At 39.9% G+C, this 19,883-nt stretch overlaps 1 protein-coding gene across 3 annotated transcripts; it reads right to left on the reverse strand.

Annotated features, from left to right (window-relative positions):
- Positions 1–3,628: 3,628 nt before the first annotated feature.
- ampd1 (adenosine monophosphate deaminase 1 (isoform M)) lies at positions 3,629–19,177 on the reverse strand. 3 transcript variants are annotated; one of them, XM_083919716.1, is made up of 15 exons: positions 19,039–19,177; positions 15,077–15,240; positions 14,438–14,594; positions 12,863–13,028; positions 12,538–12,757; positions 11,734–11,863; positions 10,512–10,706; positions 10,011–10,142; positions 9,651–9,814; positions 9,305–9,431; positions 8,862–9,025; positions 8,503–8,623; positions 6,160–6,333; positions 5,671–5,781; positions 3,629–4,018 (listed from the first exon to the last, which is right to left on the reverse strand). In XM_083919716.1, exons 1-15 carry the CDS (start codon positions 19,078–19,080, stop codon positions 3,863–3,865), a joined length of 2,223 nt encoding a protein of 740 aa, XP_083775842.1. In that variant the 5' UTR covers positions 19,081–19,177; the 3' UTR covers positions 3,629–3,862. The 3 variants fall into 3 exon arrangements, with proteins under 3 accessions (XP_083775842.1, XP_083775843.1, XP_083775844.1); XM_083919717.1 differs by having other exon boundaries at positions 15,077–15,242; positions 19,059–19,170; XM_083919718.1 differs by lacking the exon at positions 19,039–19,177 and adding an exon at positions 16,030–16,159 and having other exon boundaries at positions 15,077–15,242.
- Between the last annotated feature and the right edge of the window lie 706 nt (positions 19,178–19,883).

Genomic DNA, 19,883 nt, shown 5'->3' on the forward strand with positions numbered 1-19,883 from the left:
GGAGGAGATGGGTTCAAACAGGCTCAAACAGACTCCTGCAGGCGACGGGGCCAGGTCTGACCAACCTGGCAACCTTAGTGGTGGAATTATTTTCTGTTGTTGCGACTACGATCTTGAGACACTAGATGGCGGCGTTCTGCTCATTCTCCATATTTAACCTTTAAGTGACAACCGAAGAAATGCTTCCTATTATCCGATGTTTTCTCAACTTTGAAAGTGATATTACACAACTAATGTTATACCCTTTACGATAAAAAAGCTCAGTTTTGCACTGTTAAAACAAAATGTCAATGTTCTCTAAATGGAATTAAAGGTCCCATATAATGCTCAAATGCAGATTCATACCATGGGTTCATACCTGTATTTTGGGTTTCTACTAGAACACGGTTACATGCTTTAATGTTCAACAAACAGAATCATTTGTTCATGTTTGAAACCAGACAGGATGTAGCCTACTATAACAACTGGATACAGGATCCTAAAATAGCACCTACTCACTCACTAGATGAAGAAAATATGTGAATTCAAATCCATTGCATCACAATCAATGGGGGATAGGGGTGTAATGCATGCATAGGCTTGTGTAGTAGTTTAAAGTGGCTGTAGATGTCCAAATTCAAGTTGTGTTGTTGCATGATCGACAGGAAGTTTCTCATCTCATCTCACTCTTCATCCGCTTATCCAGGGTCGGTTCGCGGGGGCAGCACCTTTAGCAGGGGACCCCGAACTTCCCTTTGATCGGCAAGTTTTATTTATTTCATTTGTTCATCAGAGGCGATATCAGCCTTACACTGTCCCTGTGCACAGCGATGGGATGTAACTTACTCAAGTACTGTACTTAAGTCCAATTCTGAAGTATTTGTACTGTACTTGAGTATTTCAATGCTACTTTATACTACCCTACTACTCCACTACTAGTCAGAGGGAAACTCAGTACTGTTTACTCCAGTACACTTAGTTGAGAACTCTGGTCTCTCTACTGTTTTGTTGTATATATTATTATTGTTATAGAATCTTTTGCATATTTGGTTGTATATATTATTATTGTTTATTGTTTATAGCACACTGTGCACTGTATATAGACACTATGTATATATTGGATTCTATTTAAGTTATGTAAAAAGTGTTTATTTGCTGACCCACTACTGCTGTTACAAAATAATTTCCCAGTCTGGGATCATTAAAGTCATTCTATTCTATTCTATTGACACTTACTTTTTACATAAAAATACATGATACAGTACTGCACTACTAATCTACTAATCTACTAGGTAGGCCTAGTATACAATGTATCTTAAATCTAATAATAAAATAAACACAGGATAATATAATAGCCTATAATGATAGAATAATGTAAAGGGTGCAGACTGCATAAGGAGTACTTTTATAAATAAGCCGTCTTTCATTTGTCTAAAGACAGATACACAATACACTGTAGACCCATTTCAAATATGTCTTATTTATAATTTAGCTACAAAAATGTTCCAGACAAGTCATTCGACTTCCGGTTACCCTGTGTGTGTGTGTGTGTGTGCGCAGCTTGACGCAGCCTTGACTGTGAGAAAGTTTGGTTGAATCCTCTCGAGCCAAGAGAGAGACGACGTCATCACATCCACTCCTGCAGCTGTCAACGGTGAATAAACGCTGTTGTCTTCAAGTGTCCTGGGAAAAATAAACACTGTGACGCGAGCTGCACCTGCGCGGCTCCGCGAGGTGATAAACATGCGTGCAACTTCACTTTCATTTAGAAAGGAACGAGATGCGATGCGGTGCGGTGATGGACGGCGTTGAAACTGTTGTGAAAGCGCATTGTATACGCGAGGTTTTCATTCAGTATGCCTCGTAAATGTCTATTTTGCAGCGGATGTTATTTGTACCCAGGATTTTGAACCACACCTAAAGAATATGGACTCCTGAGAGGACTCTTCTTCTAGCCTGCTTATCTCAGACACACCGCAAAACACTTGTCATTTTGTTCTTTAGCCTTTAGTTTAGTTTTAGTTTAGATAGTTTATTTCGAATAAGTGAAAAAACAAACAAAATGATCATACATTTATGGGCAATCATAAAGAAAAGGGAAAAAAACAGAGAGAAAAATAAATGTACAATAACAAAGTTTAACAAAGTAAACTGAAAAATATGAATTCTGTTTACATAACCGAAAAGGAGTGGGAAGAAGTGTAAACTTATTTAATTCCACCCCTTTTTAATAAATACTACTGAAATATTTTGCCTTCTATCTATAAAGTAATAATAGCAATAATAATGGTTTCTATTTGTCATTCTTCAATGATCCTTGTTCTATATCTAACAAAGCATAATTCTATTACAAAGATATTCATCTTAATAAAATATATTATTCTTTATATTATTATAATATATAACATACATACATACATACACACGGACGTACACACACACACACATATATATACACATATACATACATACATATTACGTACACACACACACACATATATATACACATATACATACATACATATTACATACACACACACACACACATATTGAAGATAACACATATATACATAAATAACAAAGTAAATAAACAATATACACACAGTAATAATCATACACCCTCCTCATTTCTGTACCTTGTAAAAATCATCTCCTTATATTATTATATTTTTAAACTGGTGTATGTTTGGACATTCCCTAAGCGTCGCCTTTCAAAGATATATCTCATTCACAGAGATTGAACGTGAACTCAGTCCAGCTAAGGCATTGTGTGTTGCCATCCCAGTTTTGAACTTCAATAATGAGGGGTGTGTCTTTATAGGGAATGTCAGACATCATGGAGGCTCTGTTAATAACTGATGGTAAAAGAGATGCATTATGCAACAACTGAGACTAATAACTTCATCAAATGTGCATGACCGGTGCAAATGTTTCCCTTCATTCCGCTGATACAGCTAAATGTCTAAGCAGCCGGAGTTCATAAGGAAACAACAGCCATGGGAAAACTGCTTTTGATACGCAGCTTAAATGAAATAAAAATGCATATCAAGTCTTATTTACAACTTAAAGGTCAGAGCTCATGAGGTATGTCTAAAGCAGCGGTGTCAAACTCAAATTCACAGTGGGCCAAATTTAAAAACCGGGACAAAGCTGCGGGCCAAACTCGATATCTACCAAAAAAAAAAAAAAGACTGCAAATGTGCATGTTTTCCCTTCTCTCCAGATATGTAATGTTGAACCTTTTCAGTGCAGGTCCTTGTACTTGTCATGGTGTTTCTTATGTTTTCTCTGCAGACAAGACAAGACTTTCTTTGGCCATTTTTGGGGAGGGATGGATTAAGTTTGTCCGAAGAGACTGGTAGCATGGATGCTCATGTTTGTCAACAGATGTATGTGCTTTATACTCGCGGGCCAGCTCTCATAGGACCTTGATATGATCTTGCGGGCCAAATATAATTACACCTCGGGCCAGATTTGGCCCACGGGCCTGAGTTTGACACCCCTGGTCTAAAGGCAGCAGAAGCTCTGCCAAGTCACTAAATCAACACAACTAGACAAGATAGTGCTGTCAAGTAAATAATGGTGTCAATGTTACACTGATTCAATTATGAGATGCATGAATGGGACAACTACCACACCAAGACAAGTGTTATTTCACATTTGGTATCCTTTTATTCTTATACTTGATGTTTATCCACATGGAATACATATACTGTAATGTATGTAAAAGGTGTGCAGTTTCTTCCTCCAAAGTAGAGAACATCAGTGTGTTAGATGGTCAGTTTCTTTAAGATTCAATTGTTTAAGAGTGACAGTGAAAAACACATGTAGAAACCTTTCGACATCATAATAGAGATGAGTTTGATCGTGTGTACGTTGGTGTTTACTCAGTCTTCAAACCCTCCTTGATGAGGTTGAGCTCATAGCACAGGGTCTCGTAGCGATACGCCATACGGATCTGGGCCACATTGGTCTTGCGGATGTCGTTGCCCTCTGGACCCTCCTTCAGGTAGTCGTTACCCAGGAAGTGGGTCTTCTCCTGGAACACACAAGACCACAAGCGTGTTTCGGTGCGAGGATAAGATTGTTGTGTCGTGTCTAAATAATGTGTTGATATATGATTGTGATGGGATTTCCCTGTCAGCTGACAAATTAAATATTAAATAACACAGACTGCATGTTGAACCTTCAGCCACACAGGACCAGTCAGTCACATGTGCATTTCCTGTACTACAGTACCCACTGTCATTGATTGGCACAAAACAGTGACTTTGTTAGATCATTGTGTGGATCCTGTTTTCCTTTGATTGTAGGCCTCTGTCCAGGTAACCTAACCGTCTTGTCACACATAGGTTGGATGTTGTGTTTTGCTGTGTGTTGCCCATGTTTTCTGTCAGACCTCTGAACCTAGCCCATGGTGTAGGAGCGCTGACCCAGCTGTTAAATAACTCTGTTGCACTCTGAATTCAGTTTCTCTTGTGTTATATTTAATTAAACCAAATTTCTTACAGTATATTAATGGATTATTTGCTCATTTCTCAAGGCAATTGGAATTTCCCCAACAAAAAGGACCCCTGATGTGTATCTCTCTGATAAAAGAGCAGCCTGCACGGCATGAATCTGTGTGTCTTTCTGAGGAGAAGTGCAGAAACAACTCTACGATTACCGTTGTACATCAACAGTGTTGCCGATACAAAAATAGATATAAAGCTAAAAAACGCAACAAAGCAAAATATCTGACTTTTATAAGGAAGAGGTTCTAATAACTTTGGAGGAAATCTCCCCTATCCCAAAGAAGCCTTTTATTTCTTTTTATCTCCCTATGCAAAAACATTGGTCATTGGTTATTCCTGCACCTTGAACCTTAGAAGAAATTACCACAAAAATACAATATCAATATAATTTTATATACAAGGGGCTTGCATGTGGTTCTAACGAAAGACCTCAGTATCCAAACTTGATGCATGAAGGCAGATTTGACAGAGGACATTACAGATAATAACTGTAACAGACTCAAACGGCCACCACTAATGTAAAGCTACTTCAGTACAATTGGTTAATGCAGACTCATGTAGCCCTCGTCAAAATGAATATGTAGAACAGTAACAAACCTGTTTTAAATGCAATAAGTCTCAATGAACATTTATACAGTCTATTTGACAGTGTAAGAAAATCAAATAATTTTGTCTATCTGTATTCCACTAGACTCCAATATGAGATTACTGCACATGTATCCAACAGACCTCAACCTGAGAACCGAAGAGTATAATATATAAATATTATAAATAATGAATATAAATAAGAAAAGGTAAATATATAATACAATAGAAAACTGCTGCACCTGTGCTTGGCTCAAGAAGAAGTGCAAGACATACCTTGAAAAACAGATTGGGTGTTTATGAGGGAATCTAGAAATCATTTAAAGATTTTATAACATGTGGAGATATACTATATGAGAGAGGAAGAATCAGGGATGGATACTTAAAGTTTCACAGTAGAGGAAAGGGGCATATTTTGAAAATTTGACGTAATGGTGTTACTAAGGTGTTGTGTTTATTATAGTAAAACTTACAGTGTAATATAGTGTATAATAATTCCAACAGGGAAAAAAACGATCAAGACATTGTTCAAAAAGATTAAAAACGTCACTAAAGCATCACCACATTTAAAGCTCTCCATCGGGTGTGTTACCTCGTGAGACAAGGAGCTCTGCAGAACACTGTTCCTGGAGATCTCACACATGTCGCAGGTACTGAGCTTGAAGACCTGGGCTGCAATGGCGTACTCTTCCATCAGGGGTTCCTGTGGACGTAGAGGCCATGGATCATTCCTACTTCAAGTAAGACTCAAAAGAGACTGTTTTTACACAGCTATCACCAGATAAAAGTACATATGTTTGACATGAACTGGTGTTTGTGTAGTATTAAATATGTATATGGAATTGCCGTTAGTAAACAGCAAATATGCATGCTAAACAAATGCCATAAAAACCTGTTTATATTCTTACAATGCTTGTTTATCCAATGCATATCCTATTATATTTTCTTTGAATGTTCTGTAAATTCCCTTGCCTGTACAATGTGAATGCAAGAATGCATTCATCTGTAGATGTACATAATACAATACTCATTATACACAGCACAGTATGCGCCATTGTCTCCTCTCCCCATGTGCTCAGACCTTGGTGTAGTGGAACTGCATGGGGTCGTCAGTGGACAGAGAAACCACCAGGCCTTTCTTATGGAACTCCAGCAGCGGGTTCTTGGCGTATTCCAGGAACAGGCTGTTGTTGCTGAGAGGGGACATGGCGATGGGGATCTGGGTCAGGAAGTACAGGTACTGCAGCACAGGACCCTGGGGATGGAAGAGTGATCGATATGATCAGTTTACGTGATCAGATCTGGCATTTTTGACTTGGTTTTTACTTTTATTTTGGACGATAAAGCAGGAGAAATTACTTGACGGGCAGTATGTAGTATGAAATGAATCAGATCCAATTAACCTAACCTATTGAACTTAACATTACATTATTAACTGTACAGTTCAGACATGGACGGATTATAAGACAATGGACCCTTGGGCACAGACATGTAAGAAGCCCATTGAAGTCACTTTGGAGTTGTTTGAAGTTATTTTATGTCTCTTTGTGGCTGTCTATTTTCACCTCCTTGTGTCACAGTTCAGTCATCCAGCCCTCAGTAGTTTTTCATTGATCCTGCCTCTGCCCCACTCAGCCTGTCAGCCACATCCACCTCGTCAGACTCTGACGTCTGAGTAAACCGTTGAACTTTAACACTGTTTCTGTGTCCTTTGTACGGCAATTGGGTCCATACACCCCCGGTTACACCTTGTGGTCATTTTGTTATTGTTTTGCATCTATTTTAGTCATGTAGCATCTCTTTTTGTGATTGTTTTACATCTTTGTCATTTTGTGTATGTTTGGTCCCCTGGACCTTTGTCCAGTAGGCCTATTCATTAATTAATTAATCAGCCCAGATATATATATAACCCTTTACTAACTTATTTTTTTAAACTGAAATCATATGAAGACTGTTGCAATAATCCAACAGCAGTTAATACAGATAAGGCCTGGAGAGAAAGAACAAAGTATTAACAAAGATCCAGGGTAATACGCACTTAGATCCACATTTCAAACGTTGGACCTAAAAGTGTTCATTTCTTCTCTCTGGGACCCCTTTGAAACTGAAAATGCCCTTTAATCAGACATCAGAAAATATGATATATCCAGGAAGAACATCTTTTGGTTCTTTCGGATAAGAGATTTTATCAAGAAATAAAGACTTTGTTATCTGGTTTTTAATGGCCCTAATAGAGAGAAGCAGGTGTTTCAAACAATTTTGTATGCAGAAGCTAGGACACTGAATTGGAGAGGGAACAGAGGATGTGAAGGAAGACTATATGAAAAGCATTACAACTCAAAATACTCCACAGAGTGCATTTATCACCGCTCCATTGTGCATTAAAAGCAAAACGAATACTTGTACAATGTATATTGTCCCGAATGACTCAACACTGTGAAAATACCCAGAACATGTTTGGAATTGAGCTTGAATTCAGATTTTTTTATGTCTCAGAAAATCGTTAGTTGTCTTGACATTGTGTGGAAGTAAAAATATATATTTTTGGATCTTCTGTAAGGCCCTCATGATCTCTGCTTGGTATAGGATAATAAGATAGATAAGGATGTTTTATGAGCCTGTGGTGGCCATCGCTATCCTGCTTGCGGTGTGCTGGAGTAGCAGGTTGATGGTAGCAGACGCTAACAGACTCAACAAACTGATCTGCAAGGCATGGGATGCTGTTGGGGTGGAGCTGCACTCTCGGTGTCAGAGAGGAGGACGCTGTCTAAGTTACGTGTCATCTTGGACAATGCCTGCCACCCACTACATGTCACATTAGACAAATAGAGTATATTTAGTGCTAGACTAATACCACCAAGATGCACCACAGAAGAATCTCTCCGACTCCTCTCACAGTGCCAGACAATATACTATGTTCAATAGACCAGCCCCTGGACTAATTTCACCCCTGTCATCTGCTTTAAACCATAGTTATTTATTCATTATTTATATCTCCAACGGTGCAATATTTATCAATGTGTGTAATCCTCTGAACTAACACTACAATAACAATAACTGTGCAACTCCCCAGTTTACTTAAATCGTACTCCGGTTTAATTATACCAGACAATTGTTCCCATTCTCAGCCCTATTATTATTTATTCTGTTGTGTGTATATTTTAATTGTAGTTTACATGTTGTTACCTATTTCTTAACTGTTTTTCTGTAATAATAATAGTCATAGAAATTAAAATCTGGCGAAGATAAAAACGTGTAGGAATATATCTTTAATCTTTTTCTCTGATGACACAGCTGCAGGTGAGTGTCACATTATGCTTTAGGGCGATGGAAACCTTGTGGCGGTCTGATCATGTGTTAATTAATGTATGATATGAGCGATGCATGTGGATTTGAAGTGAAGTGAAGTGAAGAGAGGACTGACCTTCTTGAGGTTGAGGCCGTGAGAGATGTTGTCAGCAGTCATGAAGGCAGCCAGCAGATGGGTGATGGCCCCGGCTTCACCGCAGTGAGGCCTGAACATGAATGTGTTCATCCCCCTCTGTCTGAAAAGCAAACCATAAACAAGTGTTATAACACAGACAGGACACTTATTCTCTTCTTATTTATTGTCCAATTATTCTCAAATATGCACTCCCCGTGAGTGTTTACAGAGGAGAAGATGAGATATAAAGAATGGATATGAACACAAAATGTCGATAAGAACATTAAATAATCATATTCCTGCACTACTAGCTGATACTGACAAAGACAAACCATGTGTACGGAGACAAAGTTACTGACCTGCGGAGCTGGTTGAGCACAGCGATGTTGGCGTACATGTAGTAGATGTAGTAGGTGTAGGAGGGGTTCTTGATGATGTCCCACTCCTCTGGTTTGGGGCTCTTAGTGCTGAACATGTGTCCACTGTGCTTGGACTCATCGTCCACGCTGTCGAAACCCGTCACCTGCACACAAGGAAGCAAACTGTTGCTGAAGGGTAGCAGAGTGTCTGTATTTTCATCATCATGTTAACCAGAAATATATATATATATATTGACATTTTAGGAGGATGTTGGGGTTTTTAAGGGTAATACAATTTTGCTAAAGCTGGAGTGGGCCTTTATAAGATTTCCACCCCAGTAACCTTAATACAGTCCCTACTTCATGGCAGGGAAATCTGTCCCTTTAACCAACATATGATTTGAAAACTTGTTGTGTCTGAATGCTTTTTGTTCCTGGCTCACATGCTGGAGGAAGATGCTGAGGTCTGGGTTAGACTGTGGGTCAATGGTAGCCTGGAACACAGGGAGGAAAATGTTCTCCAACATCTTGCCAAAGTGGGGCACAAAGTTCCTGCCTCTGAAGATGTCACTAAGGTAGAAGAGGAACAAAACAAATTAATTTAAAAAATGAACAAAATCTTTCTTTCACACCTCTGTAAAGGCTTCTTTCAAGCTTACAGGGGAGTAAAACATATTTAGTTATTTAATAACATATACGAGGCAAAGTCGAATTTATAATTTATCCACCACTGGATAGATAATTCTCCATCTATCTTGAGTCAAACTGCAGAGAAGAGAGAAAACTCACTAGATCCTGGGAACCTGAATCATCCATTTGAAGTTTGGGGAGTAGACTCTGTGCTTGACGAACCAGCCTGAGAGCTTGGTCCACTCGCTGGGGTTGCTGCCGTAGATGGACAGACGAGGCTCGGCGTACTGGTATTTGGCATCCTCCAGGTCACTGGCTACTTCCTGGTTTACACAAAATCAAACATAGATGATTCACGTGGCAGATCTGTAGGCTGCTAGATAGACAACAGACAGCTGTATGATGTCTGCTGTCTGGATATTGGCTCACCATATATGGATTCAAATATGGATAATTTCATTCTCAAAATCTGTTTTTCTAGAACTACTGGGTGATGTGTCTTTAGATATAGAAAGTGACCTTGATGATGGTGGCAAAGTACTCTCCACTGATGTGGTTCTCTGTCTTCATGTACAGGTCACGCAGCTCACTGGCTCCGACGGGGTTGTACTTGGCGTTGAACTTATCGAAACGCTGGAAGGTTTGTCTTCCCTTCAGAGAAACAAAAAAGAGACGAGAAAAGAGATTTACATCAGTCGGAATGAGGGTACGGGAAAATAGGCTTGATTCATTCTAAAGGCAAATGCAGATATAATGGCTTTTTGAAAGGAAAAGTGGGATATTAACTCTCAGTATCCAAATATAGTGAATAAAGAAATTACATTCAAACTATTTTGATATCTGAAACTCCTTATTAGGTGTATTTGCAATAAGAAAATCAATACTATATATCTATATGTAGGTGCTTTCCAACACTGTCAGAGAACTCACTCACTCACTTTCTCAGATTTTCTTTACAGTTCTATTATTCTGTCTGTCCACATCTAAAGCCGCTAGTGTTCCAAAAAGTGAGTAACGTACAGCGTGCACATCCAGGGAGTCCACAGTGAGGTCATAAGGATGCAGGTTAAGGGACTCGAAGAGCTCCTTCATGGTGACCTCTTTGCCATTAAGTTTGTGCACCACACGGTCAGCGTCCACGCGGTAAGACCTCTTGATGAAGCGCAGAAGGTGCTTCTGGTTCATGCAGGCAGCAGCGTGGATGTGGGTGTCCACCTGGAACAACAGAGAGATTATGGATAGTGAGGGTTTGGGTTTATGCGGTGTAGTTACTATGTTAGGTCACAAGAGGGAGACACACACAAGGTGCATTACAGTTGGCAGTGAGGACAAGTACAGCAAACTAATAAATGGGTTTAAAAAGTTTAAAATTCAAATGTGTAGAATCTCATAATACATCTATACGGTTCATCGCCTCCATTAAAAGTCAATGTTAAGATTTTCAGATCAGTCATTGGAGGAAGAATGTAAATAATCTTTATCTTTAATCTATCTTTTACCTTTAATCTTGACTTTATTTTACAGTTTTTCTCCACATTAAAGAGTAATTCCGGCACAAAAGCATCTCATGGTCTTTTTCGGCATGAATATACATCAAACAAGCCATTGAGACAGTTTTTTTTGTTTATCAACTATTAATGGAGTAATCGCGGAAAGACGCCAACGCATTACAATGGCTTTTTTTAACCACTAATATTGCTCAAAATAACACCAAACCTCTGCAGTAGCATGATAAGTATCCCTACACATAAAACAAAGCACCAACGACCTAGTTAGTGAACCCAACCGAGTTTATTAAGAGTGTTTTGAAAGACTTATGACCTTTTGGATTACATTCTGTAATCGACTTGAATGGACTTTACTATGAGAGGAGCTGGTACAGGGCCAGTAGTTAAGTCTTTCTAAACACTCTTTTAATGAACTCCAGGTTCACTAACTACGTTGTTAGTGCTTCGTCTTATGCCTAGGGACCCTTATCATGCTACTGCAGAGGTTTGTTGTTATTTTGAGCATTATTAGTGGCCATTCTAATGCGTGCACTGCACCATTTCTCCATTAACAGTGATCAACGAAAAAAAGTGTCTCGATGGCTTATTTAATGTATATTCATATCGAAAAAGAGCACGGGTGCTTTTTCGCCTGAATTACACTTTAAATAGCAGTATAGATTTATTCTTGTCCGCTTTTATGTTTTAAAGCTACATTTGAAGTAGTGTACATGCTAAATGCTTTTTATGGCTACCTTCCTGCAGTTGTAGAAGTCCCTGTGGGGGTTCATCTTCAGCTCCTTCATCTCCTCCATCTCGTTCAGCATCTCATGCACGTTGAACTTGGACATGAGGAACTTCAGACGGCGGTGAGTGTAAGTCTTACTGCAAAGAAAAGTATATTAACACCGTACACATGCAGCTGGTAAATAGGTAAATACAACTAGGGATGAGTGATATCTCAGATTTTTTCACAACACATCCAATTTATGGTTCTCAGCTGTCTCCCCCTTTAAAACAGACTACAAGTGAGACTAACTCATTAACAAAAGCAAACAAACAACTATGGTTAGTTGCAAACCTAACATTAACCAAACATCACTTCTAAAAAAAACTTAAAGGTTCCTCTTAAAATAAAAAAATAATTAAAAATTATTATTGAATCCCTGAATGACTTATGGCCCTGCTATTCACACTGCCATTAATAACATGCAGGGCTGTCTGACAACAAGGTAAAACAGTGGAAATATTCCAAATATAATGTACACTGATATTGATTTATCTTAGGTGTCTAAAATACATTTAGCTGCTGCCCCTGTCCACAGTAGTACACATCTTAGCTCTTGTGCATGTCTGCTTCTGCAGACTGGCAGCGTGCCGACCGCCATCTACTGTGGCTAATACCTTAACTATGGATAAGTATCTCATGAAAACACATTTCAAAATATCTAAACAGTCAACCTTCTATAATTCTAGAAAAGCTGGGTTGTACAGAAATTGGTAAGGGGTGAAATTATGGAGGGACAACAGAGATAAAAAAAAAGAGTGGAAGGACTCACGTTGGGCCCTGTGCAATGAGAGCAATGAGGAAGTTCATGTCGTCGATGAAGGTGTCGTAGTCGGGACAGGGCAGGTCTTTGGGCTGATGTTTGTCAGCGGCTGCGGCGTCATTGTACACATAGATGACACCATCCTTCATACGGGCGACATAACCCAGATTCTTTGGCAGGTTCTTGGTATCAAAGGGGTCATCCCCGTTCTTCGGAGGAGACGTGAAGACTGATGGACGCATGCAACGTACAAATGGATAATTTAGGATGGAAAACATCTCACGTGAGCTCATTTATCAGCACACAATTCGGCCACAACTCATGTTCTACTCACCTGGCTGTACCTGATCCTCAAATTTGAAGGTCTCACCCTCGATGTCACGCAGGTACTGGGAGGCCGTCCGTGGGAAGCGCTGGTAGGCCAGCCTCATGTACTTCTCCCTGATGGTCAAGGCCCGGTACAGACCCTTACAGGACAGCTCAAAGTCATCCATGGTCACCTGATATCAGAGATGTTGCAGATTTTATGGTTAACTTCACAAATCCCAGTGCAAAAGTCTTACATGTGGCTACGTCAACATTTCAGGCATTCCTTTCGAAAACCAAGATGAACCACCAGCTCTCCACTTATGCCAAAGCTTTAATACAAAGATTTATTGATGATTTATATGTGTTTGATGGAAGGGAAGGAGGCTTGATTGTTTTCTGTTCAAAACATTTCCCTGTTTGCTTGTTTTTCGGACATGCTGCCCCCACAAGTGGTCGATTAACTCTCTGTGATTTTATATAACGAGTATATCTGAAATATATCTTAACAAACATGGAGTTTTGAGTAAGCTAAAGCAGGCATAACAATCAGCTCCTCCAAACTGTTTCTCTCCCTGTAAATGTCAAACCCACAGTCATGAAACCTAAACCTTGGCCCGCTCTCAGATGAACTCCATTCATGGACCTCTGTTAGTGAGAGGGAGGTTAAAGGGCCACGGACCCACAGAAACATACAGTCAGTGAAATTCAAAGTCTGCATCCTGGTCAACTTGACCCGAGCCTAGGTAAGGAATCATTTTGTGACATGCAGTAAATACAGGGATAGAAACTTCAACTTCTACTGCTACTACACTGTAAAACAGCACACTGGAATTCAGTGAAATCAACTAATCTTTATGATAAGCTAAGTTAACCAGCTGCTACAGCCAGCTGTTACAGTCAATGGACAGATATGAAATTGCTATCAATTATAAATTTATGGCAAGAATGAAAATAAGCATATTTCCAGACAAATTATCGTTTGAAAAGATGCTTAGATCAACGTTACCCTGACAGTAAGCATCATAATTTTTCTTCTTAACTTCTTTCAAGTTTGCAGAAAAGCTCCATGATGTGAACTTGTTTCTCAGCGTATAAATGCTAAGTCACAGTAGTTGCTTTCACATAATAATGAAAAGAACATTAAGTTATGATAAAGGGTGGTATCCCATATATTTAACAATCAAACAACGTTTAAAGGTAAAGTTCTTCTATAGAAGTGTGTTAGTATGAGGTCCTTATGCATAGTCGCCTCCAGTGTGGAGGCTAAGCAAGCATTGACAAAAATAGTCATTTCACCTCACAGAACACAGGAGATGCTGATCTGTGTCAGTGTTTTATGGGGTTAGGGTTTATGGCAAGGGTTCCATGTCGATACTCCTGTCTACTTCTCCAAACTGGGGGCATGCCGACTGTCATCTGCTGTAGGTAATACACTGACTATGGATAAGTACCTCATACAACTTCAAAATATCCAAACTAAAAAATATAAACAAATATTCAAGTTTAGTTATTCAAAAGAAAACTGAAAGCGACTTTTGAAGTTGAACTACTCTAAGTTCACCAGTGAGTTTGAACAGGATGAGAGGAAAATGAAAAGTACCCCAGAGGCGTAGTCTCCGATGATGGCCACTCTCTGGAAGTCAGGCACTTCCAGGTAGGTGGGTGTATCCACTTCCACTGACACTACAGGGGAAGCAGCTGCCTTCAGGGTAGCGGCAGTAGGCACAGTCATGGTACAGGCACGGTGGTGCCTCTTGCTGTGGATAAGGAGAGGTAAGATTTAATAATTGGCTTCATCTTTTTACCAAATTTCAGAAATATTTGTTGTGAAGGCCAAACAAATCAATCCTGGGAACTAATCTACAAGATCATATTTTATTTGCTCTGGCAGATCCGTGCGGTGGTTGGCACTGTCGCCTCACAGCAAGAGGGTTCCTGGTTCGAATCCCGGCTGGGGCCCTTCTGTGTAATGTTTGAATGTTCTCCGCGTGTCTGCGTGGGTTTTCTCCGGGTTCTTTGGCTTCCTCCCACAGACATGCACATGTTAGGATCTACTCTCAATTGCCCGTAGGTGTGAAAGTGAGTGTGAATGGTTGTCTGTGTTTGTCTCTATGTGTCCTGTGACAGACTGGCGTCCTGTCCAGGGTGGACCCTGCCTCACGCCGATGTCAGCTGGGATCGGCTTAAGCCCCCCGCAACATGACGCTACAAACTGACGATACATAATCTCCTGTCTCACCGTTTCTCTGCATCATCCTCAGTGTGCAGATGGTGGGCCATCTCGTGGTGCATGATGGGACAGTCCTCAGCCACATCAAACATGGAGATCTCATCGCGGACATCCTCGCCTTTGGTCTCAGACGCAAAGACCTGCTCCGCGAAGGCCCGCATCTTATCATCGGTCTCTGTCAGCCACAGCAACGGTTTCTTCTTTCAATAACAGGAATGCATTTCTCTCCCATCACACCATGCAGCACTAAATTGAACAGGCTGGGGCTATGAGGCGAACCACAAACCAGTCTATGCTGCATGAATATGACTGGAGAACGATGTAGATTCACAATGAAAGAACGGTGCACATGACATCCTACATCTATGACATAAAAAGGCACATACATTACCGAACCTGATGTGTACAGACTCCAGCACATGCGTTGTTCATAACTGACCCAGCCACTACAAGTCTGCAACTGCCTCCAGTTTGGTCCCATGCACACAGAGGAACTACGGTGATGAAGCACTGACACACATTTTTGGCTCGACTCATACCGACACAAGATGGCGAAGCCTTTTTAAATATGTTTTCAACTCCAGACCCAGTTTTCTTATCATCTCTCACTGTTTATTTAGCATGTTATTATCATTTGCACTCTATCAGTTAGGATGTAATGTAAGGCTCTATATGGATATAAGTGAGATGATTTTGATCAGAATGTACAAATATGTTGAAAGAATGACAGGAAAAGAGGGTCAAGGTCCAAAATGACTGGAGTTATGAACAAAGCTATGGACAACAGTTCTTTAAAAAAGCGTTCTTAAGAAAAACCATGACAATACACAGCATGAGGGACATGACTTGATGCCTAACTACTCTCAAGTAACTGTACTTGTTACATGCGAGCCAAGAGCCAAGGCTTTCTACTCAACAGCTCCGGTATGGCACATATGACTGAAGCGACCCTCCATACTTACTCTGTTGACCTGATTATATCCAACAAGAGAGTAGCACCACCGGATTCAAACCCAAAAAAAGAGAGTGTTAGAAAGCATTGGTTAGAAATGTGTTATACATGAAGATGGTATACAAACAGAACCCTTCACTGTGTTTTATAGTAATTGCATAACACAATTTACACTATAATAATCATCAATTATTAACAATACAGAATATGGATTAGAAATACATGCAAAAGTAGATGTTGAGGATATTAGTGATGAAATCCCAGGTAAAAAAAAAAGTACACTGAAGTACACTTCATTTAAGTGTATGTGTTTGTGTTAATACACTAAAAGTTTGCTATTTTTGATGCACTAACAATCTATTTAGAATATGAATGATATATTATTATACTAACCATAAACTGACACTGTTAAGATTAAAGAACTGTTTCTGTAAAAAGAAACTTTCAGTGTATTTTAATCCACTTTTCTTATAATTATTAATACACTTATACTATATAAAATATATATTTATCAGCCAACTAAAATGTGTGGATATTACATTTCCAATAGAATTCTCTTAATATATAATTAAACCCTGGGATGAGACACTGGACCAGTGCATACGCTCCATGGTAAATGGATAAGTGGGATTAAGATGACAGACAGTGTGAGGGCGGATAACGGAGAGAGGAAACATGACTGAAGTAACAGCAGATGGACAACAAAATGGTAATTGCATCGTCATGACACATGCAGACATGACTTTGTTGTCTCAGTGCTTCCAGAGGAACAGCACGTTTTGAATTGAATGCTTAGGATTCTCAGGTGACGTGTTTCCATTACTGCACCGCTACGGTTTCTAAACTCCGTGCATGTGAAGATGCATTTCCTGTATCTCCCTGGCATTACTTTGATGGTTCAAACAAGTCTGAAGGCCAGTGTTGTCTTGTTTGTGTGCTGCTTTTGCTAACCGATTAGCATTCCCACGTGGTGGACCAATCAGTGAGCAGGAAAAAGTCATTTATTAATATAAATATTCACATTCAGTTTGTAAAGCATCTATAAATACATCATATTGAACCAGACAAACAATGTTGAATGTGAACAATAGATAAATAAATGTTGTCCATTTCCACTTTATTCCATTATTTGCCATTGCATATGGAATAGACGCCCATTAAGCAAGAACCATATTACGAGGTTGCATTTGAATGGGCTTTGGAGAAAGGATATTTGGTGATGTGACCGTCTCACATCCATACAGTAAACCATGCATTTGAAATGCTTCACATCTTCCCTAAACTTGGACAGGAAGTCTGTCAGCACCATACTCACTTCCTCCCTCTGCGGAGTAAGCAAAAAGTCCCAGTCATGGTGGGACGGTCCGGGTTAGAGGGAAACAAAACATGTGTGGTTATGTCTCAAAGCAGCAACAGTAAGAGTAAGTGAGCTCTTAAAGCAAACGTCCACACACTTTATTGCGATTATTCCTTTAGTAGAAAACAATCCACATGACGTTATATTGATTGTCTAAGCCATGGGTGTCACACTGATCCAGTAAAGGGCCGCTGTGGCTGCAGGTTTTCATTCCAACCAATCAAAAACACACCTGGTCCGACAAATCAACTGTGTGAAGACAGTTCAGGTGATCGAGTAAGTCGTATAAGGTGTGTTCTTGCTTGGTTGGAATGAAAACCTGCAGCCACAGCGGCCCTTTACTGGATCAGTTTGACACCCCTGGTCTAAGCCCATGTTTCATGACATTGCTGAGTAGTCGAAAGTAGGACATTTTTTAATTCGGCCTCGCAAAAAAAATACATCAAGTAAAATCAAAACAGTCTGCATGGTTGAGCTGGTGTTTTAGGTGCAATTTGGGTGAACTGCTGCCATCAAATGGAACTCGTATTTATGACATGGGAGGTCCCATTTGAAGGCTGCATGTGACGCATCTGAATTTGATCAGTCTGATAATTAGCACATTTGTTGTCAGTTGCTCTCCATAAGTGGAGATGTCAGCGTAAACTGCTCAGCAACACTGGTGTGAAATCGCTGCAGTCCCATCAACATCTCACAACAAGTGGAAACAGTCTCAATCACATTCTCGACCGATACCTGCTAAATCATTACGACCACCTAATCTTATTACGTAGTTTTGAAATCAAGCTCTTCGGGCAGCAGCTGGTTAGACCATTGCATTTCTATTTTTCACCCTCTGAAAAACTCATAACGGCATATCGTGTCATCATACTGGCCAATTGCCCCGTGCCTGATGACGGTATAATTAACTACCATTACGGCAGCATTTATGATAGTAATAATGATAGAGAGTGTTTTTATACTGGGGATGAACTGCAAGAAGGAGCATGAAAAAAACAAAGTACAAATTGAGCATGATTTGCTCTCCTCTCACACTGGACCCAGGAGAATCTGCTGGCAAACCACCTCCATAAAACACCCTCATGACATTTGCACAGCTGATACTCAATCACACACTAGATTCTGAGCTCATACGCGACCCTTAAGGTTTATGATATTAATTTGAATTCTCACTGAGGTCAAGAAATGTGTTTTGACGTCGGAATTACACAAAGGTAAAAAAGCATTTTCATTAAAAATGTTTCTATTCTGAGAAGATGGTGAGACCTTATGATATTGTAGACAGTATGGACTTCATATTGGAACTTTATGCATTTTAACCCCAATGAACCTGTCATTAAAGCTGTCAGTGCCATCCGTTAGAGTGACAATGTAACACTGGGAAATAGATGGGAATTTAGTACCTTAACGACAATACTATACACAGCAAGCGCTGTCATATCATGCGTTATATGCATTCAAAGCATATTTGCATTCTTTCCATATATCTTTACAAGCAGACCCGAGGTCGGCATTTTAACAGAAAGGTCCAGTTTTTAGAATGAATACATTTTGGTGAAGGCGTCCTTGGTTCATCTTTATATAGTCATGAGTCAATTAGAAGTAACCTTATGAAAATCCTCATACAAACACTCTTTGTATAGATGAGAGTGCATTCAACACGTCATTCTGCCCATACTCACCTGGCACTAAGACTTTAGGCATGGTGACGCTCTTCCAATGAAACACTCCCTGAGGACTAGCAAAGGTTGGTCAGCCACTGGACCACTGTAGGAGGGAAGTGAAAAGCCCTGCGCTTGGTCTGTGCAATATTAAGCTCCTACTGCCTCCCACTTGTAACCAGAACCTGCTATGCCCACACGGGACACGCCAAGACGTAACAGGGGAACTCATATGTGCCCAACTCTATTTTAAGTTGTCTATGTGCGCACATGGCTCCCAGCATGTAGACAAAGAGACGGGTATGTGTGTGAGTGTGTGTGTGAGTGGGAATTATATAATACTCTGATAGCTGTACAAGTAGCCTTGCATGTGCTTGGTGGGTTTTTAGATGTGTGCTTAATTCCAACACACCTTTATATCCACTTTGCAAGTGGCAGAATTGTTACTGTAGCTGGTGGCTGTGGTTTGCAGATTTTTTGCAGGTCCAATTCCATTGGGCCTTACGTACCAAATTTGTTATCTAGTTCCCATTATATGCTAGGCTGTACATAGACCTAGCGGTGCTTTGAACTATGCTAACATCGGTATGCTAACATGCATGCACACAAATATTCACTTATTAGTGCTTAAGACAGTAGATTAAATCTACTGCATATATCCAGTAGATTTAGATATCAGATTAGTGAACTTTTTTGACTGGCTAGTGTCGCTAAAGGAAAAGTCAGGGGATCCACATGTCAGCAGGATCCTTCCTCATGGGACCACAAATATCTATTCAATTTAATTCAATTCAATTTTATTTGGAGTGCCAAATCATAACAAAAGTTATCTCAGAACCATTTTCC

This window comes from Echiichthys vipera (assembly GCF_963691815.1).
Source record: "Echiichthys vipera genome assembly, chromosome: 9".
NCBI lineage: Eukaryota > Metazoa > Chordata > Actinopteri > Perciformes > Trachinidae > Echiichthys > Echiichthys vipera.

What these genes read in the sequence shown, in the direction of transcription:
- ampd1 (XM_083919716.1), bottom strand. Translation starts at nt 19,080, where the DNA reads ATGCCTAAAGTCTTAGTGCCAGGTGAGTATGGGCAGAATGAC. An exon ending in CTCATTGCACAGGGCCCAAC is followed by an intron (nt 11,864 to 12,537) that starts GTGAGTCCTTCC and finishes TTTTCTTTGCAG; the next exon opens with TAAGACTTACACTCACCGCC. An exon ending in ATTCAGGTTCCCAGGATCTA is followed by an intron (nt 9,432 to 9,650) that starts GTGAGTTTTCTC and finishes CTTCTACCTTAG; the next exon opens with TGACATCTTCAGAGGCAGGA.